A 28,000-nucleotide genomic window follows, 5' to 3' on the forward strand; every position below is an offset into this window, starting at 1 on the left:
AATGAACAATCTCAAATTATTTATTAGGAAAAGTAAGACAAAAGTACTGTTTCAACATTCATACAGAACAAACAGTAACAAAACCAGGAAAATAAACTGTAAAAGTAGGCCCAGCACAGAGGAGTTGGCTTATGACACAGTAAATCAAATCCAAACTTCATTCATGCAAACAAGCAGTGAAGAATTATTATCTACAGTTTTGATGAGATGAATTACAGTGTTGGCCACATTTCGACCACAGTGTAATTACTCAGTGAAATATGAAAGGGACCCAATCTGTACATTCAATAATGGGAATCTATAAAAGAAAAAAATAATTTAAACAATTTACAAGAGCTGTATTACAGATGGCATAAAGGTTTCATTTACAAGAGCTGTATTAACAGGTGACACAAAGGTATCAATCAGTAATTTATGAATAAAAATTTGTAGCATATATTTTTACATCGCATCTTCAGTGTCAGAACAGTAAACAAGAAAGTGGAGACATAACATGAGTGCAATGTAATAGAATAAGGCAAGTTAACCAAATGGCTCTTAGGAGAACTTCCATCCTACATGGGCTTGCAGTTCATAAATTTGCCTGTCCGTCTGCTAAGTAACTAAAACACTCTGAAGACAGGAATTGGTCATTAGAAGGCCTGCACATGACAAGATAATAATACATGGAAATTTAAAATACTTGCTTGTTAAAAATGCCAAAAACTTACGAGTGTAAAAAAAAAAAAAAAAAAAGCACAGATTTTCAAAAGCTCTCCATTTCCTCTAACATCAATGCACTAATTTTCATGTTCTAGATGCTGTAATTTAATATTTCTCAAAATACTAATTCACTACAGTCTTATAATTAAATTATCTTTCATAATGCACAATCTGAAACAAGTATCTCCTCCTGAAGGTTGTATTTACAGTGTTCTTAAATTGATGCTAGAAGAATTGTGAAATGCTAGCAACTGATACCTAGCAAAGATTAGCAAATCGTATACCATATTCCTGTTTGTTTTAAAGACAAGACATGTCACTTAATTTTAAATAGGGCTTTTTTTTTGCATTTCTCAAAAACTTCCCCAAATGCTTACCGTAATGGCTGAATTTCTTGAAGTTTTAGCAAAGAGCTTACGCTGATCATCTTCTATTTAATACTATCTGTTTAAACAGCTACAATGACAAGACAAGCCTATGGGTAACACTGAACTCTGGCAATGGCGAGCGATCCGTATCATAACGCACAACTGGAATGTTACAGGCCTTACAGAAAGCAGCACAAAAGCCAAACCTGTCAGCAACTTGCCGTGTTAACAACCACAGTCCACATAGTCTTAAAAACAAAGAAATAAACACAAAAACACCCCCCAGCCCCCCCCCCAACTTGAAATAAGGCCAAAAAATTTGCAAATGATAAATTTTAAGTCTGTCAAAAGGACCAGGCCACAAATAGTTTATTTACAGTTTCTATTTAGAAGCTTTATTTCCAACAAATAGATTTAGCACCAGCAGGAATATGCCAAGTAGCATTACCGTGTTCCCCAGTCAGAAGGCCTCGAGGCCAAATCTTGCTCATTAGTTTAAAATAATCCTCTTTTAAGAGAGTTGTCTACTTGAGTTACTAAAGTGAGCAGGATTTGGCACTCAGTTATCCTAACCTAGACTGCTCATATTCCATTAGCACATTAATAGTTATGAATATATTACAGCATCTTTTGAGATGTTTCCAGAAAGTGTGGTTTTAAGAATGTTTAATACACTTAATATGTGTGAAAAAGTAAACAAAATGTAAAAAATAGGCTTGTTTGCACGCTTTTTTTTTTTTTTTTTTAACTTAAGGAATTAGTACTACTTTATCACAGAAAACAGAACACTGGCAATGTTCTTTGAAATAAATTAGTAAAACTCAAAGCACGTAAGTGAGGAATTATCCCTCTATATGGTGTGATAAGGCTTTTTTTTTTTTTTTAATCTCCCACATCTGTTGCATATCAAACAAAATCCTGGTTATGTCTGAGGAATTAAAGTAATTCACTCATTTTATCTGCAATGATCTTTCTATGCCTTAAACAGAAATGGGAAAACTAATAAAACCAAAACATTACCTGTATGTGTCAAGGAAGTTTTGTAGCTCTGCACTGTAATCTACAGGTCTCGGTCAAATACGTTATGACCTGACCCACAACATTTCTGTTCTCTTCCTAACCTAAGCAAAGCTCTTCTAAACACTGCATGGCTTTTAAACCCATGCAATCCAAAAAGCGATCTGGAAACCCCTGTTATTAGGAAAACACTGACAAGGGAAGAGCTAACTTCATTACACGTGCATGAACAGAACTGCGTTGATCTTGAATTCCGTTCTGAACTTAACTAACCTGTTTCCTCAGGATTACAGCCATCCAGTTTCCAGAGCGCGAATAACGAAGGTGATGTTTAAAAAACAGTTTGAATGTAAATTTAAGCATTAATATAAGTTATGCACTGAATTCATAAGACACTGCCTCGTCTTTAAGGAGCACAGATTTGCTCTAAAGAAAAAAAACCCCTTGAATTAGTTACAAATGTTAAAATACCACTGTTATTCTGAAACATTTAAGAATGAGACGTTACTGTAGATTATTTCCTGAAGACCTACACTGGATAGAGACAAAGAGCTAGTATTACAGTCCTTAAAGGCAATAAAACCACCTTGCGAGTACGCTACCAACAACACATATGCAAACAAAAATCTCACAGTACTACTGAAGGAATATTTAATGATTAGAAGCCAAAACTGAACTTTTGTTTTTAATATATGAGTAAACAGGCGGAGAGTAAACAGGACTGCGTTACTTTTATTCTTTTCACATCGTAACTCTCAAATTACAAAGGAGGTAATCTCTGAGGTGTCGGTAGAATCACATAGGTGCATGCTGGCAAAACACACTACCGAAAGAAGGTAAAGTTCTTCAAAAGGTAGGCTCAAGATCTGAACACCCTGTGAAAGCCTGGATCAAACTTTCAGTAAGACAAAAATAAATATCAGTGTTACTTCTCTTTGAATTGTTAAATTTAATGAGGCTTTAATAAAAGGAATGGAAAAAAACTTTATACTTGAGCCTCTGCCAGCTTCAGTAAAAAAGACTGAAGATGTACGTTCATTCCAGCTTGCTAAATATTCAAAATGTATTGTAGAAAAAGCTCCCTTCTTGTTCAAACTGCAGTTAGCTTAGGTAAAACTAGAAAGGTGGAAGTGGTTAAATTTAATAGCCATGCCAACTTGGGACAGAGCTTGATATAAAATTAATTTCTTTGTTCAGAAATAATATGTATTTTTCTGACTAAAAACCTAGTATGATTCTTAGGCAGATACTGATACAATAAAATTGTGCGTAGTGCTTAAAAAGCTCAAGCTGGAGGGACGAGAGGAAGAAACGCAAATATAAGGGCTATGGGGATGGGAAGCAAGAAACCTGATGCTGTTTTCCTGGATTCTCTTAATACACTGGATTGAAGGGATCACTTGCATGACCAATAAAACTGCCGTTTCTCTGGTAAGTAATATGAGCCAGGAAGCCTCATGGAACAAGACCCAGGACCAGCAAAATTGGCATTATATGAAAAATTAAAAGGCACTCACATGGCTGATTGAGCTGAAAGCAATTACACATTCAAAATGAGCTTTATGTTTTACTTTAGAAGAAGAAATATCACACAACTTTTCCTTAAGGAAGTGGTCCCACTTGAGAAGACATCAGTAGCCCTGAGAAAACCCAAATTTCCTCCACTATAGTACACGACACTGAATCGGTTCACTCTCAACTCACTTCAACCAGTTAGCTTTGAGGAAAGGAAATGGCAAGTGTGAAAAAATCAGGGAAAAGTCAGTCTACCTCAGTGAGTCAATATAAAAGACAAGCTTTTTCAACCTATTTAGAGGAGAATTTGGATTAAAAGACTTGAAAGCTAACCTTACAAGTATTTGTGATGCTTAGCATTTCTACTCATGGTAGAGTCATGCTTTGGAGATTCTAGTAACTGAATCTAGTTCTAGTAGCTGAGAGGGAATAATGAGACAAAACCCGAAGATGTAGCTTGAATACAGCACCCTCGGACTTTTCAGCAGGGCTTGAAAACTTCTCTGGTGGCTCTTGTAATAAGTAACGGTTGTGCTGATAAAAACTTACAGAAAAGCAGCCAATTCTTACAAAACGCAGGGGAAGAAAAAGAGGTAGGACATACTTTTTAATTCTCACAGTAGTTTCAATACAGTACGACTATTTAAGAATTACTTCAGAAATTTATTCCATAACTCTGTACAGTTTACCTTAAAAATGTCGTATCTTAGGTCACATCAGTTTCAAAGGGTTTAAATTAGCCATGATCATTAGGTAACCATCTCCTACATGTGCTTCTGGTTAAACGCACAAGTTGTTCCCAACAACCGCTTCAAGAACAGCTCTGTGCTTCAGTAACACAAACATGAGAAGTGAAGTAGCAATAAATATCGACTAAAGGAACTGCTTCTAATCAAGTGATGGTACACGTATCAAAGTATTTTACTTTGCAAAAAAACCATGCAGTCAATACGCAAAGTCTTCAGGAGGCTGTCAAAACATTCAGAAAATTAAATGTTCATGAACTTTTACAACCAAGCTTGCTTTCTATAGTGATCATAACTTGAAGAAACAGTAACAGCATTTATAAAGACATTCTATAGTAGCCATATTCATCTATTTTCTGAAGTTCTCTGATTAGCATTAGATCAGCTGAACTGTGGGTGTAATTCTTTTTTTTCTTTTTAATTTTATGTCTAGACTGAAACACTATCAAAGCAAGAAGAATGGAAATGTAATGCGAGTACCAGAAAAACTAACAACAGGCCAAACCGTATTTGAGATTGGCACTGCGCTTCATGAAGCGATTACAGTAAGCTAGTGCGCTCTTGAAGGACTACAAGTTTTTTTCTTTTTTAAATGACATTAATATGGAGCTTTGAATTTAAAGAAAAGACAAATGGCTGACAATAGCACACAGAACTTTCTTACACACGAGGCGAAGAGGTGATGTGGCTGTAAATACAACGTAGCCATGCTGTGGAATACTCCAGCAATCAGTTTAAGAAACACGTTAAAACCCAACACGGATGTGTTCTTGTCCGGTTGCTCCTCATGCACTTAAGAGGAAACATTTAACATTAAAATCATATAATAAAAGTAGGTATTTCTCCAGTCCACAAAGAATTATATAGTTAATGACTGTATAGAGATCTTAAAGTAGTAAGAGCATAGGTCCTGGCTTCAAGACTAGACTTATTACAATAATCACAATTGTAAATTTTAAAAGCATACAGGAAAAAAAAAAAAAAAAAAAAACAGTTCCAGGGTATGAATTTTACCCCAAGGCCACAGTTTTGACGAACAGTTCCATAATGCAAGGGCACTAAAGATTGGTCCTTTTGGTGCTGCAATACAAACTCTGATGCTGTCCTCAACCTTCAAAAATAAGCTTCCAAACACGAGCTAAAGCTCTTTCATTCTCAATCTCACATTAGATACTGATCAACCCATAAAACAGAAGAGAAATCACATTTTCAAATTAGTAGGATGAGGGAGTTTTTTAAACCTCCACTGAAATAACGAGTCAAACTATCAGAATTACAAGCTCTCATTTTTAGTCTATTTTATGAGGATATCTTCAACTCTCACAGGCTTTGTGGTGCCTTTCCAAGTAATGATGTCAGAATTTCACTCATAAAAGAGACCAAAACCAGAAGAAAGCCAAGAAATTTTGGAAGCCATACCCATTCCAGAGAACTCCTTGTGCTTTGATTCCTTACCCTAATCCAAACAAAGACAGAAGGGATCTTCTAAAAATACAAGTTGTATCTTCAAAAAAGCGAGGAGGGTAATTGCCTATCTTCACAAAACCATCAAAACATCAACTACTTACTCCTTTGCTTTGGCTGATCTTTTTCCTTTTATTTTTCCCCCACTGAAAAGCAAAGCATTAGTATTTTTTTCCATCAAAATAGAATGATTATTAAAACATCAAATGCTGTTAACACCTTGCTATTCTTACTGTGAAAAACAATTGCATGCAGTTTCCCCATCTTGTTGACAGTACTTTACTGCAGTTTTTCAAGTTGTTTATTCTGTAAGTACACAAGGGAAATTCTGCTCTTAATACAGTATAACTAATGAAAATAATTGGTCATTCATCAATTATATTCAGAACAGATGGGCTTAAAGCCTTAGGAGTAAGCTCACAACATATAAGTGCTGGACACTTAAGTGACTGGCCTTCCTTCTTCTGGAAGCTTGTTTTCAGAGGATGTATTGCATATTAAAAGTTCAGTACTGGCTACATGTACCAAAGAACATAAATGAGATCCCTAATATTTCACTTTTCAATGCCCAACAGAGTAAAAACTCCTTCCTTTCAATGGCAATATTCAGTAGCTTATCACTTCTTAAATTTAAAAAACTACAGCAAATTTGCTGTTTTCATCTCCCCTCCCCAGATTTAGTTTCCATTGCCATAAACAAGTGCCATCCAGGTGGAAAATAGTTCAGTGTAGTGACATCTGGTATCTCAACTGAAATTTGGCAACCCAAGAAGAGCACCAACAGCTCCAAAGTATCCCTGTTCAAAACAAACAAATAAATATTTCAGCTTCAACTAGGATATTAAATTCAGCATTTATCACACACTTCAATGACAACAAAGCATCCAGAGGGTCAACAACAGATATAAAGAACATACACTTTTAAAGCATCATCTTTCATATTCACTTTTTTAAGCTTTACAAAACAAACCTTTTATCCTTATTAGCTAGCTTAACTCTAGGAGATTTCCCCCCCAAGCCTGCACACACACTTTAGTCTTTCCAAGACACATATCAGTGACTGCTAAGCACATAAGTCTTTCCCCCTCCCTTAGACAAGCTGCATATTTTGATTGCCAAAGGATATTCAACGAGCGTAGCAAATCTATCCATTCTGAGGTGCAAGTCTAAGATTTCTTAAACAAACTGCACCTTATGTTTTTTAAGAAAGCCTCTCCAGGCTTCAGTGCCATTTTCTGAACTGCTCGCTTAGGCTGCATAGCGAGATTCATGTTCTTCTGCTGGATTACTTTTCCCTGTGCGGAAGCAATATTTTCTCCCACCCCACAATTATGTAACATAGAATTGTTTCACAGCACTCTTTGGGATCTACACTCAACCAAATGCAAGAATTTAAAACGCATCCAAGAAAAATCTGAAGGGGTAGAACTAATAAGGAACCATGGCGCTATTACTAGCGCCAAGACAGAGTAGTGTCAGTGTCAGTATAGGCAATAAAGGAAAAAACGTCGTTAGAATTGACTAAAGGGAAGGAGACCTAATACTGTAGTAACTGCAGACTGACAGTTTGAGGACATCAAATATTTCCAATCCCTTGCCAAGAAGCTACAAGTCTCCTAGCTGTTTGGCCAGTCATTAATACCGATTGCGTTTTAACCAGAACAGGCCATCTCTCAGCACTACATACTAATCCAGTTTGCACAAGCTGTCCAAGAGTATAAAGTTACTTTACAAAAAGCGTAAGATATATCTGTGGAAGTATGAAAGCAGTCTTGGTCAAAGGCAGTGTCGACTTTCAGGATGTTGCTCGAGCTCTACTGAGAACGATATACATATTTCAAAGGCTCATGCTGTCGGCCCCACTCTAATCTTTTGAAATGCAATACTTACCATTGTTTCTACCTACAGACAAGGAGAAATAGGTTAATCGTAGTACAAAGCTTAACATTTCTCGTCCCTTTGCAAAAAGGTATGGCATGAACAGATACTCCAAACTGACTAAAATCCTTTCCTGTCTGAGAGAGCTGTTCCCAGAGAGCCGATACAGCATGAGAAACTTGTCTTATTTTCAACTTCACTGAGTACTCAGTATCTCCAGCTATCGCACTTGAGAGACATTCACTATGTGCATTTTTAATTAACGGTAAAACAATACATAAACATAAACGAACCATAGCATACCTCATGTTCTAGGAACAAGGCCTTCAGTTGGCCTTTTGACCAGTAATCCAGTGCATATGCAAGAAGCTTCATTGACAAAGTATTCACACGTAAAAAATTGCCAACAAAGACAACTCTGTTTATTTTCTAAAAGGAACAAAAACATAGCAAAGGAATTAAGTCTTCTCACTATTTAACATAGCTGTGAAAAATTAAGTTATGAAAAAAGACTGTCGAGAAAAAAAAAAAAAAAAATCACCCAAGTAGAACATGGTTCCAATATTTAAACATAGCATACCTGTGAAGAGGAACAGTCCCCTCAAATTAAAGCTTTTATTATACAGACAAGTAGCATTTGTTTTTCAAATTAACTGAGTGAGCATTTGCAGTAACTAAGCCAAAGCTTAGCTAAAAGTAAAATTAAAGTCACAGTACTTATATATGGTAGAGAAGACTCAATGCCTTCATAGCCCTGTACAATGCTGCTTGATCCATATGCAACAAGGCAGCACTGTAAAGAAGCCGAAGACAGTAAGACATAACAGACGTCCATCTCATCTTCAGATCTCAATATACCTAAGTATAAAACTAGACTAAGACTTAAGTACGTACTAAGAGCTAGCTATGAATTTCATTAAGTTTAAATGATTTTCATTTTTTCATTTATTTTCCCCATTCACAGAAATCAAACTGACATTAAATGGAAGCATCATTAAACACTGACTTAATGGTATGAGATCAAGAATCAAAGAAAATTTATCTGTGTTAGGGCTTAACGTGGCACTTAACTAAGCACTTACAAATGATAAATGAATAGTCCTATCCAAGTTGTTAGTAAGACCAGTATGAGAACTTGACACGCAATCAAAGGACTTTTGCATGTATTTGCTTTTCACTACCTTGATTAGTTCAAAGTTAAGACAAAATATACACACTGTTAAGGCACCCACACATAATTCTGCTCCATACTGGGAAGTGGAAAAAGTGAAACCCATTTTGCCTTTATACATCAGTTCAAGATATTAGTTTGTCTATCTGTATTAACTGTATCTTATGATTTGTAGCTCTGTGATACAGCTGCAGTGCATCAAGAAAAACCTTGCCTAGACCTGATTTGTATGTTCCTGCATACAATCTGGGATTGTATGATTTGGGATCTATATTAATATACCCCAGCCCTTATATGCAAATTGTATACATTTGACTTTGCAATAATGACAACATTCCTACAACACACTTGACTCTTACATTGCTGGTATGTACAGCTTCACTCTCGTTTTAAAACTTTTTGCTTCCAAGCCTTGCCATACAGGGGAAAAAAAAAAAAAAAAAAAAAAAAAGCACTCGCTACCACAAAAATGAACCTTCTACTCCAAGAAAGGCATATGAAAGAAAAACTGAGGGAGAACTTGCAATGGTATTAAAAACAGAATAATGAGTCCAGCTCTTCGGCAAAAAAAAGGGTTAGAGCAACTAACAAGGTTGCTGAGATTTCTAAGAGTATCACTGCCATAGACATCTCTAGTAGAGAGCTCTTAATACAGTAGCCTTTAGCTTAGAAAGCTGTTACTAAATCTCACTTCATCCAAAGTTTGCTGATGATTAGCGGTGCTCAGGCACCACAGATATATTCTACGCTAATTTAAGTGTACTGAATTTATACCGTTATTCCAAAGGTTCTTGGCTGTCATACTAATTATATTGAAATTGGATGCATATTGGTCTGGTTTAGCAAAGCTTTGAGAAATAGAAGATGGCAGAAAATTTTCTCTGCACCTCCCAGTAAGAACACAGGTGTCAAACCAAGTTGGTTTTAATATTTTTTTTAACTCCTGAAACTTCAACATTGATCTGGAAGCAAGGCTTTAGCCGTAGAATACATTCAGCTAGAAGAGACTGGTCTAACTTCAAAGTTCAGGTTGCTCAGGGCCCTGTTCAAGCACGTTTTGAAGGTCTACAAGGACACAGCCTCCACAATCTCTCTGAGACCACGTTTGGAGCTTAACCACTTCTCATTTTAAGCACCCTTCTTCCTTATACCTAGTCAGAATTCCCTGTGCTGCAAGCTATGTTCGTTGCCTCCTGTTCTTCGGCTGTGCATCGCTGACTTATGAGTCTGGCTCCGTCCTTCCTGTAATCCCGAACAGGTTGTTGAAGAAAACCGCCACAGCCTGGGCTTAACCCAGACCCCTCAGTGTCTGCTTGTCAGGGACTCCACGCCCCTTTCTTGGTAGCGCTCTGCTTCAATATACTTGCTCCACCTTGTCAATCCTTCTCCCTTGTGGGGTGGTGGCGAGAAGTAGGGGGATTTACAAAGCATCACCTCCCCTGACCTGCTCTTGTTAATAGACCTCAGAATGAGGTCAGCCTTCACTGCTGCAAGGGTGCACGGCTGACTCACGTTCAGTTCAACTTGTTGTCTGCCAGCAGCCTCCTCTTTTCTGCAAAGCTACTCCCTAGCCGCTCTGTACCCCCCCCACCTTGTACTTGTGCTTTGATGATGTTACCCTGGATGATCCATTAGCTATTCTGGGCACCGTTTCCATTCAGGGAAGCCTCCCACAGGATCCCGTTTCCTAAATCCCTGAAAAAACTGACTCCTGTTCTACTTGAGTCCAAATAGACTCTTCGCTCTGATATCTGCCTTCACTTTCCTCAGCATCTTAAACTCTATGATAATCTCAAGGCTGCCACTGACACCCCTGATCAGTTCTTCCTCACTCCTAAACAACAGGTCCAGCACAGCATTTCCCCTAGTCAGCCTGCCAAGCACTTGTGTTAAAAAGTTGTCCCCGACACACTCCAGAAGTTTGGATTGCTTGTGTCCTGCCATGCTACCCTTCCAGGAGAGGCTAGAGTAATTCCTCATGAGAGCTAAGGCCTGCAACCATGATGCTTCTTCCAGCATCAGAGGATTTTGTCTTTGTTCCTCAAAGAGTGTTCATAGCTTAAAGAAGCCAAAGCCCTACTGGTGACACCAGCCACGTGGCCAGGTGCTGATTCACGGGATGCATTTACTCCTCTCCCAGCCTTCTCCCTAGATGTCAAGGTTGAGGCGAACATCATCTGGGTGCCCAACCCCTTTAACTTATCTCTCAGAATCCTGCAGTCACCCTTGATCCTTTAAGATGTAAAAGCTTTTTACTTGCCACTAAATTTCAGTTCTCAAGTCAAATAAGCCCTCTCAAGAGACACTCAAAATATTCAGAGCCAGTTCCTAGTTCTATTAATACCACATGAGTTTGTTTCATTTGAGAAGGTACTAAAAGGTTTGAAATGATATATCATTTTAGTAGTCCTTTAACCTAAAACCACAAAATAGGCTTATGGATTGTTTGATTCCTCTCCAGAAGCGTTTACCTCATTTACTGCACACATCCGGGCAATAGACCCAATGTTATTGGTGATGGTGACCAATATGGCTCTTGCCAGGTCTTCTTTACTCACAGACTCTCTCTTCTCTTTGTAGATCATATTCCCAAAACTAGAACAGCAAAAATTTCCGTTAAATACAAAGTGAATCAGGGGGATCAGAGGATTTTGTAGGAATTTGAAGTAATTTCAGAGTGTAACTTTTATGCTAGAGTAGAACCTAAGTCTCATGCTTATTCTTAAGCAACTCCCTTTTCAAGTCCCTATTAAATACAGCAATTTGACTCCCAACAAATTCTTTTCATTTATATTGCTGATTTTCATGAAGAAGCTCCTAAAAAAAAAAAATTGCATTATTTTTAGGCAAGATTATGTTGTAAGCCTAGACACTGCAAATGAAGTCAATGCCTAAGTCTAATGGTGGATTCTAAAACTCCTCATGCTTGCTTCCTCATTAAAACATCTATCCAACCACCTGAAAGTAGCAGAAGCAAAACAGAGATGAGTTGAACGGTTCTGTCCCATCATAAAACCTTTAAAAACAGAAAATACACAGCTGGCAAACTGCTAGGTCATTGACCAGTAACCTGAGACTCAGGTTGTACAAATCCAGACTTCTGGAGTAGAAAGACATTTTCATTACTATCCACAGTATGCCACTTCCTACAAATAAAAAGTTCAAGACAAGACTCCATAGCTCTGCATGATATTTTACCGCTAAGGACTACATGCCATACCCAAGTCAGTTCAAAGACCCAGAATCCTGAGTATTCCAAAACTCAAATAGCCATAAAAGTTTCTAAGGATCTTAAAAAGTAAACGATAACAGAAGTAACTATCCACAGAGTGAGTTAAGACGAATCAACTAAAAGTATAAAATTGTACACATTAAAATTTCTCTGCAGGTAATCTGTTTCTGAAGAAGATTGGACTCAGCTGGCTGGAAAGGGAGAAGAATCAAGTCACTGTGAATTAAAACCTCTTTACTACCAAGTAAGAGCAAAGGTTTGAAGAACTCTGTTAAGTGTACGTTAGTTTCACTCTGACAGTTTATTCTTCTTGTATTTCTTAAAGGTAGAAAAGCCATAACATCACCAGAAATCTTCCCCACGGGAAATAAAAACAGCAGCTATTACAAAAATCCTCTGTAATGGTAGTCAAGTATATTAATTCCCATGGTGCAAACTGTTTATGTTCAAGAGCCTTCACAAATGAGTAGTTAAAATATTATGCCAGATGCCTGTATTGACCTCCGAACATCAAAAAAGCAGTCATTCCAGAAACGAAGAGATGCTACTAAAAGAAGAACTAAAATGCCTTCTTCCTCTTTCACGTCACTCGCAGCTGGAGAAGAGCCCTACTGAAAGATTCTAGGAAGTCAACAAGTAATTGCCATTACTTTTCGTCCTACGCTTTGCCCTTGTCACTCCTGCGATCAGCTCATGTTCTTTCTGACTCACGTAAAAGAAGAATCCTCAGCTGTATATGACTTATCACATGAAATTTTTTCAACATCTAGCTTGCCGTCACATGCTACCATGTGGCTTTAAATCTTCAGGAAACTTAAGTATAGGTATTTCTAGGGCAAAAACATCACTTGACTACAACAGAACTTTGCAAAAAGAAGTCTTCTCTATATTAACATCTTAAGTCTTGCTTTTGAAACTTTAGCATCTTAGTTGTATTGGGGAGGGGAAAAAACAAGAGAGAGAGTGAGAGCGCGCACGTGCATGAGAGAACAACAAAAGGGCTCTTGCTTACCTGGATGCTACTGCCCATCCTGGCAAGCCAAATCTTTCATAGTCTCCTCCGTAAATATCTCGAACCAGCTTGTCAGCATGTGTGCTGTCTCCTCTAGATGCCATTTCCAGAGCTTCTTCAAAACTTTCACAGCCCGTCAACAAACTGCATAAACCAAGAAAGGTCCCTCCACCTAGACTAATAAGAACAAAAGAAATTTTGCTTTTAAATAGTATTTCCTCATGTTAGAGATTCTCACGCTACAACCAAAACAAATAAACCCCTCCAACTTAGCTACCCAGTTGTCTACTTTATTGCTCATTAAACAGCTGTTAATCAAGTTAACATTTATATAAGCGATTTGCACAAAGTTAACTTCTTGCAAAAGTAACAAATAGGTATAAGCTATCAAATTGTCAGCTGGAAGATGTAATCAGACTTAAAATGCCCTGAAATACCCACATCTTACCACTCTCTCTGATCCTTGATTATTTTCTTTAAAATACATGTGGACATACTTAATTCATGCAGGGGAAAAGAAACATAGGTATACCGGACATGTTATCAAAACTTACGACAAACCGCAAAAAACTCTCATTACAAAGTCCTTCTAGCACGCACCAACTGACAAAGAAAATACTAACTAAACCTCCTCAGTAACAGAGCTATGGAGATGGGCTTCAACTACGCACCTGTAAACTAAAGACGAAATAGTTTTCTGTACTGCAAGGAAAAGGGAGGGGATAGATGGGGGGACTCAGGATGAGGAAACACTTTGAAAACAGAAGGCTCATTCTTCCATACAGTAACAGCATCAACTTAGGTTTTTAAGTTATTACCTTGTTCCAGTTACTCTTTTATAGTTGTCTTTGGAATGGACTGATAAAATACTGACTCCTGAACCAATGTTAACTACCAGCAGTGGATACGGGTCATCCAGGTTAAAAGGCATCTTCTGGCATCTCTCAGGTTCCGAGGCGTTTTCAAAGTAATAGCACTCTGCCTGGCCATTGAAGCTGACAGAGTCAATATACAATAAGCCTTTGACAAGGCAGTCAAGCTCATCCAGTTTGTGCAGCTGGAGGTTTCCAATCTGTGTTTAAAAAAAAAAAAAAGTCAGCATACCCTAACATTACTTACACAAGCTACAAATTACTGAGTATATATGTACTGCCTAACTTTAGGCAGCTATCTCAGATGACTAATTCATAAACTTCAATCCAACTATAGAGCCAACAAAGCATTCAGAGGTAAATTCTGAGTGTCTAAATTAGCAAACTTCTTTGACTACTGATGTGAATCTTAGGTTCCTAGCAAGCAACAGATAGGCAGTACACACATCCGTTTCAGTAAGTTCAGCAAAGAAAACTTCTGAGATACTCGGACATGAATTAGCATCATTTTTCATCAATCTAAATCAAAAATGATTAGCAAATACTCTAAGCCTCATCTAACGTTAGGATGGTCAGACTGACACATCTGCACACCATTTCAATGTTTCACCACCGCTCCCATCTTAAAAATCCGTCATTTCTAAGATGTTAGAAATGAAAAACCTAAATAGCATCCTACTAGCTTTTACGGAACCCTTATTAGCACTCCAAGATCATAAGAATACCAGAAGTTATAAATTCTGTGTGTCTTTCGGTTTTGCATATGACTTTTAGGCTGTCATTCTCTCATAAAACAGCAAGACAATTTGAAAGTTTCTATGGATTCCAAGAGGGCCATAATTTCACCCTACACTTAATCCAGTTTAACTACGGACTTCCACAAAAAGAGTGATCACACTCCATCGTCACTCTTCTCCCTCACCTGCAGTAGGGTGTCCTAACAGTTAACACGGGGAGTCCAACCAATCAGCTGATCCGTAAACGCCGGAACATGACTCTGAACCAGATCAGTTCACCTTCAGAAAGCAGCCTGTTGTTAGGTCACGAAGCTGCATAATGAGGCTGGGTTGCACACTACTGAACCTGATGCCAATACCAGCTCACAACACTGCCAGTCTTCTCTTTCCCCAGCGTATTGTGGCTCTTTGTGCCATAGCACAACAGCTTGCGAAGCTTCACAGTTAAGTAGATCAGGGAACTTGTGAGTCACAGAATAGCTGGGGTTGGAAGGGACCTCTGGAGATAATCTGGCCCAACCACCGTAAAATATTTTTGTGGGGTTTTAGAAACTTAAGTAGCTCTGCTGTACAAATTGTGACCCTTCCCACAAACAGTCGTGCTGGGCCAACACAGGACTGGCACGAGAATGGAAATACAAGCAGATTTTGAAACAACGCATTTGGTATCATCAAAAGTCTTCTTGCCTTTAGAACCTCAAGAGGACTGTGGCCATTTTCAAACAAAGACATGGGCATACCATATACTGTGACACATTCCCAGCTAGTAATAACACTGCAGTAATAACGTCAGATAGAAACTCTACCTGAACAAATGATCAATTTTAATCATCAAGAGGAGTCGAAACACCTCAGAAAAATCCCAAAACCTCTTTGCTGTTGAAAAGACTGCCTTATAGATATTCACTCAGTCACAAATCTATAAACAACATACTGGGCTAATTTCATCAGAATAATCAGGCCCACACCTCTATATAAAATATCCTTCATAAAAGCAAGGCTGGAGAAAACTATCAAAGATTGCATAGGAAAGAAAATCCAAAGTGAAGTAAGCACCACAGCAGTTTAAGTACACTTCCCATCAGAGAAAAACACAGATGAGAAAATGGTTATCTTCCAGAAAGGTGTCCTGCATTTCACTGCATTAACAGAAGTTTTACTTAGCTGTCAGCCTCAGATCAACATCTCAGCAGTCCCCTCCCAGCCCTTCTTCACGTCTATTATGACAACAGCAGGAAGCGTATTTCTAGATTAACATACTTAGTAGACTAAAAACCAAGTGAATAGTTAATAATCTCCAAGCATTCCACAGTTCCTCAAAACACTGGTTGTAGCAATGCTTTTTAGCGCAACTTCAATATGAGGAAAGATAGGCTACCTACTGTGCGAAAGTCTTCTTCAAACTTATAAGCGCCACCTCCGGTGGCGCAAAGCACCGTATGTAGTGTTGAAAAGTTTTTATTTCTTCCCATTTGGATAAAAGTGGGCAAATCATGAGTTGGAAATCGAATAAAGTGCAAGTTTCCTCTTCGACCAAAAATCGTTAAGTCTTTCAGTTCAAGGTGGACATCTCGAATGCCAGTGGATCCATAGGCTACATTAGAAGTCAGATATTTGCGGATACTCTTCAAGCTTTCAACTTCTTCCTGCTCCTCCTCTGCAGTGATATCAATAGGTTCAAAATATGCAAGTTTCACCAAAGTTCCCCCAATGTCCATGCCAAACCATGGAAAAGCTGTGGAGATACAATCATCGATCCATTAGCTTTGTAAAAAAAAAAAAAAAAAAAAAGCCAAAGCAATACATTCAATTTAAGACTAAACCAACACTATGCTTTTCAACAAGGAAGATATTAAGAAAAATCCCTGTACAGAAAACTAGCCAAAAAAAAGTTTGAAGCAGACAGGAACAAAAATGTAGTCCTCATTTCCATTAAATGACCTTATATACCTAGCTGGTGAAAGGTAAAATGGAACAATGAGCAACTCTCCTTTTTATATACACAATGCTGTGTGACATGAGCTCAGAACATCCAACTCAACACTCCAAAAACAGTACTCAATTTAATCACACTTTTTTTAAAAGGATAAAGTTTTAAAATAACCTTCATTCCTAAAACTGAATTTTAGGCATGTTTTAGCACAAAAACTGCAATGCACATTTGTGAGAAAACAGATTATTCCTTATAGGTGACAGCAGTGACAGGACAGCTATTCATCCTCCAATAGTTATTTTCTCCTGACCACATAACACATTAAACATGTATTTGGGAAGGAAACACTAATTTCTTTGCAAGTTTTTTAAAAATGGACACAGTTAAGATGATCAATTTCTGAAAGTGAACTGCTCATATAACCCTTCGAATTACAAAGGGCTAGCGACAAATATTAAGTACGTGAAAGACAGAAAATTAACAACAAAATATCTAGGTACTACTTTCCTTTTTCTTATCTTGGATAAGAAGGAAGAATTTCTGTACCATAAAAAACCAATAACACCAAAATACCAGTATTTTGACTTTATTTTCTGTTTCCTGCCATGACTGCAAAAAGATTCTCTTAACAGGGATTCTATCATTTATGCTATCTTGAACTGTCATTTGACTATGCCTGTATCAATAAACCTTTGTAACTGTGAGGTGAAAGAGCATCTCAGCAACTCTACAGCAAACAAAATACCTTTATCTTAGTGTTTCCTCCCACGTGACAGCTCCCAGAAACAGTTTCAGAAACTTAATTTGTAACTTTAAGAACAATCCTGAACATCCAGCTAGGAATACTGTATTTTCTTTTCCTAATCGACACAATCTAGTGTTTTCAAAAAAATTCTGTAGAGTTCTTGTATTTCTTCAGATGCAATTAATATATTATAGAAGCACGAAACTCATGAACAAAAACAACAAAAAAGTGAGCATGTTCATCAAGAACAAGATTTAGTTTAACTCATGTTGGATTTACATTACCAGTAGGGATTTATCATTGGGAAGAAAGGCCTACCAAAATATTTTAACATATGTAGTCAAGGCTGGCTGCAAGCCATATCATTTATAACATGAGTGCAAAAGTTAAAAGAAAAAAAACTTAAAAGTTGCCTCAACTTTCAGGAATGGATATTCAGAGAATATTGCCAGACACGAACAAAACCCGACCAAGTCAGTAACTTCACTGATTTCATAAAACAGATGTATTTAAAAACAAGAATGATTTGAGTAAGATTTAACTCCAAGGGGGAATAAAGATATTCTAAACCCAGCAAAAATGAGAAGACGAGAGATAAAGGCACATTTCAGGAGTTCTTTATTTGATCCTTTAACAGATGGGTTTTAATTCTGTTTTTAAGCCTCAGTACTACCTGAGGGAATTTTAGTACTAAGCTATTTCTGCAGCGTTAACATGTCAGAAGAGATAGCAAGGACAGCTGTTGCCATGGTGTGAACCTAAGAACATGAGTGCTACTAAAATTTAGATTAATAATATTCTAGATTAAACAAAACAAAAAGGGACTTATTTAGTAAAAATGTAAATGACTTCATAATTGAGGCCCTCCTTCCTCCATGAACCATTCAGCTCAGTTACAAGACAACAGCTGAGATTAAGCATATAACTAAGCAGAATGTAAAAAAGGTATTCCCTTAAAAACTTGATGCTTGACTTGTTTGCACTGAGACTCTGGACATAAAAAAAATTGTTTTCTCGTTCGATCACAATTAATTGATGATTTATTAAGCAATTTCACTAAGTTTCAGTTGTAAATAACGTCACAAGGTCACAAACGCAGATGGGACGTTTTATTCACCCAGCAGACCAGAAAGGGGTTTGCAGGAGTCAATCTAATTCATTCAGTATTTATCTAGGACTCGGTTAGCTAAGTATTACCTAAAGTACTCAGGATCGTTCCCAGTCAGTGGGCCTACTGGATAACTAAAACATAGTCTTCCACAATACGAAGAAAGAAGGGAAAGTACATGCTACAAGTCTAGGGAACATGTGGTCCAACTCATGTATGTTTACAAGAAGATCCACAGCATCCCACCTGAAATGAGCCAAAGGCTTTCCCAAATATATCATTAGTCTGAGTTCTAAAGATCTTACGGCTTGTGAATCTTGCGCACCAAATAAAAAAAGATCAGGGAGAATACTTAACGATCAGGAAGTTTATTCCATAAATAGAACGATCCCATTTTTCAGCATAAAATATGTTCCTATGCCATTCAAAATCAGTTTTCTGGGTTAACTGGGTGGTCTTAACAACAATTTAATAATTTTGAGACTGAAGAAAAGGGTCAGTTTTCACTTCTGCTACAAAACCAAAGCAGCTGTACATTCTTCTATTAAAAATTTGTCAAGATTTGCTTCGTTCAAGTTCTGTTTGCCAGGTGAGGAGGCAGTTCTGACAGGCAACGAAGCCCAGGGGCCATTACCTTAGTATTCACAGCATTCATACCAGCAACCTGGATGCAGACATTGCAGCTCACATTCTTGCATACGTAAGCCATAGTCATTGGATTTAAATATAGGCCTGTCCAGGAAAATTAATGCGCTTTCTCTTTCCAGCCTTAAAAGGGGCTATATGTATATATATTTTACATATGTATTTTTTTTATATATATATATATATATATATATATATATATATTATATATATAAGAGTATACAATGAGCTGAACACCATCTGCAATTTTGGGACTGTGAGGTTGTATGATTATCCATATTTGAGCTACCTTTTTTCAAATATTAGAAATCCATTGATCCTACAGAGAGTTAGAACATAGCTGTGTGTATGTATGGACACAATTTGGAACCTCGGGACCTCTCCCTCCCTCCCCCCGCCCGTCCGCCAAACCTTTTCCTGTAGCCTTCAAATCAGTAAAGTTTGCTTTGGGTAAAGTACAGCTGAGAATCTTTCCTATATGGATGTGGGGGATGGAGAAAAAGAAACCCATGTAAATATACCAGTTCCTCTTCCAAATACTGAAAAATGTGGTTTCATTTGCAGGGTTAAAATCAGGCCACAGAGAGACTCAGTATGAAGGACTAGCCAGAAAACTACAGACATCACGCTCAAGTTTCCTACAGCACTTCCGCTCCACAAAACCGTCAAGCTAGTTGTGGCAATGACTACAGAAGATGACACATCTACTTTTATATCATCCCACACAAGGAATCTGTGTATTACTTTACACTACATACATTGACCACTCTGCCTAAGATGCTGTTGCTACTATTTGGGACATGTTCAAAGCACAACATCTTTCACTCTTACATATGGATAGCTGCAGCACAATTGCTGGTACAGTCTCATCAATTCCATGAAACACTCTATTCTGAGATAGATAGTTTTGTCTTTGAAAGCTGCCTCTGAACCAAAATAGCACAGAGCACATCTTGGGCTGAGGATACATAAATGATTTTATAAAAAGTATTTTCATATTAATATCTGTAGGTCATGCTTTCTTCTGAGCGAAAGATCTAGAAGCAGAATGACAGCAGCGCAATCTTAGGAAACAAACAGCAACAACAACAAAATAGACATTAGGTTGATCCTCACTGCTGTGCTAGTTAAAGAAATGTGTCTGTCTCAAGCTTACAGCTCTGCAGATACCAGGTTTTTAGGACTCCCGTAACTGTATCCATCATTCTGCAGCTTCAATTCTTAAGGAGTACCAATGCACCTACAGTAAAACTGGGCTTTTTCTGCAGCTCTATGGGTATTTGATCACGGAAAGAGTTTTCTCAGCTCTTCCTCTTCAGAATTGTTCTACTTTCTTGGAAGACTCTAAAAAAGTGAGGTAGAGCTCAGAAATTTTCCTTGTGGAGAATTAAATCATTATTCACAGAATAAATCCATTGCCTTGTCTTTTCAAAGTTTTTATCTTTGTGGAGGTCAATTGCATTTTGAATACTGAACAGAAAAGTAGAAGCTGAACTTTTTACTGAACAAGCTTAACTGCATAAAACTGCTTCAGAAAAATGTTTTCTATTTCTAGGAAGTCAAACCAAGCTCTATTTAAGGGACGTACATATTTTTAACCATCGGAGAAAGACAAAATATCCACAGCAGAACACAAACTTGGACAGGCAAAAAACATACTGCTTAGTGTGCTACTTCACACCAAATTAAACCGTCTTCAACAGGACAGCAAAAGGAGCATCACAATACCCAGCCTTCTCAATTCCAAATCCAGATTTTATTTCACTCCCCGGCTCTGCCAGGAACCACTGTGGGGCCTATATTGCAACAGCAACCAGGAACCTTTGCTATAAAGCAACTACTTGTTCTGTATGTGTTATAAAGCTGGCTTTCAGAGGCAAGCTGCTCATAATTAAGAAACTAAGAGTATTTCCTAGAACTGCCTCCTGCAATTTAGAGAAGCACATCCCATGCAGGAAGAGTGCTATCACAAATACGCTGTGTTCAAGTAACAATGTAACAGTTCTACTGAATAAGAAAATCCAATTTGATGGGGTTTTATTATTATTATTATTTAGAGCTATGCAGATAATCCTCATTCTGTTGTGTTTGCACTTCTCAAGTTTTTGGTGTATAAGTTTTTTGGTGTATATATTTTTTGGCAGCAATCCTAAGATTACTTATGTCTTATCATACCAGGTCTTCAAATGCTAACAGAAAATAATTATGATAAAAATCTTTCTCAGCCCGCTATAAGCATGAAGTCTGATACATTTTCCTTTCTTATGCATTCTGCTTCATCAGAGCAGAGGGCCTTCCAAGTTCTCTTCTCAAATCATGTAGTAGTATTTTGATTTCACATGCCCACTTTGGATCCAAAGCTGTATTTTCACAACTGTAGGAAGCGTACACTCGAACACTTAACTATTTCCCCCTTCTTTGGTCAAGAATAAGATTTTTCCAGTTTAACATTATATTTGTATTTAGCCAATTAGATTTTAAAGACGAGAAACAAATTCTTGTCCCTGATAAGTTCTTTCCTATGAATGTAACAATGCAGATTTGCAACATAACTACCTCTAAAATGCTTTCTTCTCCTCACTGGAGCATAAGAGTCTGTTCCAGTCCTATATTAAATTAACAAGGAATTAGCCTTTGAAGAGGAGAACTACTTCCTAACTTACTGGGAAGGAATTGTCTACTGTGAGAAACTTTTACAGCTCTCTGTAAGCGATAGCACAAAACAGGCTACCAGATTTTATGCCAGCTTTGTAAGGTGGCTTGTATTTTCCACACAAACCACGCATGGATCAAAACCTTTGGCTCATTTCTTGTGGCTCAGACAACGCCTAGGGACAATGTTGGGTTGTTTTATTTTAAAAACTGACAGCAACTGATAGTGCCAATGACACAAACTTCCACAGCTTATATTAGTACGCTTGGTTTTTCTGTGTTTCTACTGGCCCAGAAATGAGAATGGCAAAACCTGATAAAAGACAGAATCTCCATTTTACCTTCCCTAAATAACTCTAATGCCTTATGTGGAGTGATGTTCCAAACTTTTTTCCCCAGGGAGGAGGTAAGACTGTTGGACCACTTCAAAAACAACTGTGAATTTCAGAACAAATGCCAAATATTAAGTATACTGCAAGTCACAATTCCATACTGGCTGAAAATGTAAGAAAGGAAGATTTTCATGTAACTGCAAGAAAACTTGTTTTTGCCAGCACTGTAACAGTTTTTTTGTGAAAGCAAGCAATATGATCAGTTTTTATGCATAAAATATATCTTCTAATCTTGCTCAGTATGGCCTTTGGTAACAAAACTTTGAATCTGCTCTTAGCCATTAACTGTCAAGAAAAAATAAGTTCACTATGCAGAACTCGTTATACTGTACTATTGCGCAGTTTGTGTTAAACAATAGGCACTTAAACTAAATGTATTTTGCCATTTTTCTATTAAAATTTTCCTCTATATACATGTACATATTCTTATGCCTTTGGTATTTGCCCAAAATATAATCTGCATACAACCGAATAAAATTAATGGGAAACTGTAATACCTAAGTCAGAAGTCTGAAGAGACCAGCATGTCTAATGGGACAAGTTAGGAGAAAGCATACCTAGGATCTTTGACCTGCTAAATCAAGACAGTTCAACATTAAGGCTAGAAAGCAAGCTTCCTTTGTTGTACCAATGTCACGCAGATGTGTAAACATGAGCATTTAGAGAACAAAGTACGTACCAAAGTACGTACCTTGTACGTACGTTAAGCGTTCTCAGCCCTTAAGATACCCGAGTGTTTCTCCGCTTAGCCACTTTTGTGACAAGTTTTTGCTTTAAATATCCCAAGTCCCTCACATACTAGATTTGGGCTGGGTAAAAGTCAACATTCCTTACAGAAGATTCAACCTTCCTCTCCAACCGAATGCTGAAAACTCAGTATCTCATTTCAGATTTTAAGACGAACATACACAAAGAGCAACTCAATGGCAAGAAAAGCAGTCACCTCAAATTTGCATATAATTTCTCTACAAAACATCGCTTCAAAAATTAATCCAGTTCAACAAAGTACTTTAACCCTGTAAAACAAATGACAGACTCAGTACTTGGCTAGTTGTAGTCTTTTTACATAACATATTACGCTGTGGTAGTAGATCATATTGAATATGTAATCATCAAACCACAAACAAGGATGTGCATAACAGAGTAAAAATGCAATTGTTATTCTAGGATCACATGTCAAGAGTTTGTGTACAAAACAAAGGTAATTACTCCACTCTCCTAGGCTATGGGGCAGTTTCAACTAGATTACCACTGCCAGATTACTGCTTCCTACATTGGAAAGACGCTTTAAAAAAAAAAAAAAAAGGCTCCAGGAGAGAAAACAAAATTAAGAGATCTAGCATCACCAAGAAGATTTGTCAAAGCATCTCATTTTGTTTTCTGAGAAACAGATGTTTCTCAAACTACATGTCGTATTTCTTTTCCTTCTCTTCACTTTCACTCTGCAATACATTTGGAAACACTCCCCATGTGTAAGCCCATAATGGCCTGGCATTTCACACCCAACATCCCTGTCTAGTCTGGCAGAGCTTGCCCGGTCCAAGAAGCAAAGAAGCACTCAGCTACGGCCTTTCACTTGGAGATGGTGTTTGTCTCCAGTTACCAGAAGCTCCCCAGCAGCATAATTGAAACTGCTGGACTAGGAAGTAAATGACTGGGTAGGGGGGAATGGGTAACCAAATAAAAGTTTTAGACTGATCAAATCTTGGACACATTCCCTAGTGGGAAGGCAAATAGCAATTAAACCCCCCCCCCCCAAGTCATTTATTGACAATTTAAAATCTGAGTATCCAGTAATGACAGCATTTCTTGGTACAGGAAGTAATATCTGCAGTAAAACATATCTGACATGCACTGTTACATTCTTCTACAAAGATTTCCCATTCCTCTCATTTACTCTACTGGAAAACTTCTCCATCAAATTCTGCAAACTCAACATGCTTTTCGGTGAAGGCGTCTCTAACACGCTATAGAAAAGCCACATTTATAGGTGGGACTGCAGGTGGTCATCTGCAATTACTGCAACTGTTCTTCATTAGGTTTATCCCATCTACAAACAGATACCACGTAAAGCTAGACAAGACAAAATACTGCTACCTTTATCTTCTCCCTCCTTGTTTAACTGTTAATTTTATTGACATTTCAGCAGAAATCTCTTGGGAGAGAAGTATTTTTATTATAGTGAGATATGCTATGCAGACACATAATCTTAGACTTATAGATAAACACAGTATAAACTGTGCCTGACAGTATTATTATTAGAATTACATTTTTAAACTGCAGCAGAATTCGAGCCTGTAACATCAGATTACGGCTAATATCAGCTTTCAAAGATTTAATAAAAAATAACAACATGTTACAACTAAGCAGTAAGATCTATGAATAGAAAAATCTATTTAAAGAAATCCTCCAGCAACTTAAATGGATTTTTCCTCAATTCCACTACACAAATTCTCCATGGAATCACCATGCACATGATGACTATGTGTGTCTGTAGAACCAGATTAGATAAGATTTTAATCTCTCTTTTCTATTAACACAGCGTTTTGCAAATTTCTACTGTGTACCTTTTTATACCTTAGTAAGTCTGTATTCCCTTTAAGGGAGACATAGGCATTTGTTCTTAAATTTTATTTTTATGAACTATTCATAAACACGCTGTAAATAAGTAACATGTACTATGCACTAAACATCAGAAGTCTTGGCATTTCCTTCAGTTTATTACATTTTAGAGCCAAGGTCAAGAACCCAACCTCACCTGAGGAGCACAGTGTTCTGGGCCTTTCCTTCTCTCTCACTCCCATCTTCCCTTAAGATGTATCTCATGGGATAGCAGCTCTGCAAGATGCTTTGCTCTCATATGTATCACCTTCACCCCAAATAACCTCTGGAAGTTCCTTCCACAAGAACCAGCCATTCTTTCTCATCTGGATTTCCCCAGAAGAGTTAACGTACAAACGTTCGTTGGAAGGGACCTCAGGAGGTCTTCTAGTCCATCTTCTCATTCAAATGATTAGGGCTATTAACAAACACGAGATGAGGTGAACCACAGCTTTGCCTAGCCAAGTCATGAAAACCTCCAAAGTTTTCCAAGAAACCTTCAAAGATGGAGATTCCACAGCCTCTATCGTTTCCAATATTATACTAACTTCTTACTAAAAGTTTTTCCTAATGTCCAATCCGAACCGCTGCTATCCTCCTTCAGAAATGCCTGTCACTTCCCATCATGTGCAAAGGAAATTTAAAAGTTTCTTTACTAGACTCTTCCAGGAGTCTCAATACCGGAAGCCATGTTTCACAAATTCAGCTACACTTCTCACAAACTGTTTTTATTACTACAAAAGTAGGAACAGCACTAGCCAGCTGAAGATTTTTAAATGGAGGATCACGCAAACATGCCTAGGCATTGTATCCGCATCAGATACTTACATTCAGCAAGCACCGCCATTTTACTGTCCCCACTTTTACTACAACCACAGCATCTAGTCATTGCAACCATGTTTTCTTTCATAAGGCTAAATGTTGCTTTAGCCTATCTATACTTGTATCTGTAATCTTCTCAATTCTACTTTGTAGGCACTTATCAACAGATAAACAACCTCAGTTTAAGCAACAGTCAACCATTCCCCCTGCCCCACCCCATATCAAATTTGGCTCCAGCAGAGATGATTAAATACTCACATCCTCCAAGAAACATATACTGACTCAACAATGGTACCGAAAAACGTCCAGAAGTGTCTTATACTGTCTGGTTATTAATTACTTGACTAAAAGTGCTTTTCTGAGCCTGGCTCAGCTTTTAGGTACTGTCAAATCCATGGCAGTATTTGGGCACCAAACGTCACGTGTATCGTGTAATTTTCAATCTTAAGTCCTTTTGTGGATCTGCTCTTTTTCAAACATCCAGCTTTTCTCCCACTTTAGTCAGTTTGACTAACTACTTTGCTTCTAATCAGAGGCAAAGGTTTGCAAAATGAGTCTAAAGTTCACTAGGAAACTAAGTGCAGTTACCTTTTAAAAAAGCCACCAGCTTAAACAGCTTTAAAATATGTAATGTTAACAAGACAAGATGAAACAAACTCAGTTTGACATTGTATTCTCTCCTTCCATTGGTTAGAAGCTGTGAAGATATAAATTTTCAATCTCCTTCTTATGCATCATGTAAAACCAACATAAAAGTTCAGGTTCAAGAACTGGAAGCCTGCAACTACAAATGTTGTATATTTAAACAGCTAAATCCCATGTTTAAATAACAATGCCAGATGTCACCAACAAGTTTTAAGTCTACCACTACAGAAAAGAAGTCAGGGAGGCCCAGCTGCGATGCTCCTGAAATGAACGGTATTCTGTTAGAAGCAACCACACTCTCACTATTTGAAATTACCAAACCACTGTAAAGTTTTATGGCCAATTATTGCTTCAGAGTCATGATATCACTCCTTAAATATCATAGCGGGGGGGGGGGGGGGGAAGTTGTCTGAGCTGTATTTCTCCTAAACACAATCAGAGACAACTCAGAAATTTCAACACACTGGCATTAGTAACAGGTGACAGCTAATTGGATGGATATTTAGGGCTTCCCTTGACAGACCAAAAAGAATATTAAATATTTTCACAGTCTCACTCAATTCCATATTTACAGATATGTCCAGATCCATGCTAGCACTTCCTGTATTACATATCTGTTCAGTGATTTGTTTTTGTTGGGCTGCTCAAGCAACATCTTGGAATATATACTTCCTATATAAGTTTTCAGTTACATACTTTCCATTACATAGGAATGAAAATAACAGCAGGTCTAGGTCTTCAGGACTAGCTTTTTTCTTTTTTTAATCCTTTCAGGAACTCACTCTGAAAATAGTCTTTAAAGTATGATAAAAAGAAAAAAACTACTTTAAGTCAGCAGAGTGATACCTACGTCCCTTTCAGCTAAGGCACGCCTTCCGTGCAACTTTGACGGATCTACCTCTTCTGCATATACCTGTGACTTGTACAGCTGACCAGTTGTTAACCAGGGAAAAGAATCCTCACCTATATGCTACTTTATCAAAATCAAATTCCCTCTTCCCACAAAAAGGGTAGCCTTAGACTGGTAGCCTTAGACATTTTGTTTGCATTCACCTGAGCCCGAACCCTGTTTCTGCCCTTCAAAAGAAATGGGATATTTCAAAATAATAAACAGTAAGCGATATTATTAAGATTACTGCTACTAAAGGAAAGCATTGATCATACTTCAGGATAACTTCAGGATAACTGTAGCCAGGTTTTAAGACTATATTGCTCTCGCTAAAAATCAGAAGTCTATAAGCCCTTAAAAAGCAAAATTTTAGCACTTGCAGGCACATGACGTGCAGCGTTGAGTAACACTGATGAAACGCCCACTTCAAAAACATGACGGTACGCTCTCAAAAACCTCCTCGGGTCACTTTCTATTCAAAAAGCAGGAGTCCTTCTACTGCTGACACCCGACTTCAGCCGCCAGACCCGTAGCACCACCCAAACGAAACCTTACTGAAAAGGGACAGAGAGGAGGGGGGCAGGCAGCTCCCAAGCTCGTCAGCCACGACCACCTGAAAGACGAGCTCCAGCTCCCCGAAACCCCCTCCCCATCGCGTTCACCGACGCAGCTCCCTGCTGGCCGGGGCAGGAGAGGCCAGGCGCGGGCACCGCGGCTCCCAGGCTTACATGGCTTCTTGGCATCCTTGATCTTCATGGCGCAGCAGCGGCGGCCGGGCTGTGCGGCGGCGGGCGGGAGCGGCGGCGGTGACGGCGGCGGGCGGGCCGCCCTGCCCTCGCCTGACGGGGCGGGCG

General features: G+C 38.1%; 1 protein-coding gene across 1 annotated transcript; it reads right to left on the reverse strand.

The window, feature by feature from the left end:
* Nucleotides 1–2: 2 nt before the first annotated feature.
* Nucleotides 3–27,999, reverse strand: PANK3 (pantothenate kinase 3). Its single transcript, XM_009690260.2, has 7 exons — nucleotides 27,875–27,999; nucleotides 16,097–16,449; nucleotides 13,924–14,177; nucleotides 13,106–13,282; nucleotides 11,333–11,456; nucleotides 7,994–8,119; nucleotides 3–6,609 (listed from the first exon to the last, which is right to left on the reverse strand). The coding sequence occupies exons 1-7, from the start codon at nucleotides 27,900–27,902 to the stop codon at nucleotides 6,559–6,561; spliced, it is 1,113 nt and encodes a 370-aa protein (XP_009688555.1). The 5' UTR covers nucleotides 27,903–27,999; the 3' UTR covers nucleotides 3–6,558.
* Nucleotide 28,000: the final 1 nt, after the last annotated feature.

Source organism: Struthio camelus, chromosome 13 (assembly GCF_040807025.1).
Source record: "Struthio camelus isolate bStrCam1 chromosome 13, bStrCam1.hap1, whole genome shotgun sequence".
NCBI classification, from domain to species: domain Eukaryota; kingdom Metazoa; phylum Chordata; class Aves; order Struthioniformes; family Struthionidae; genus Struthio; species Struthio camelus.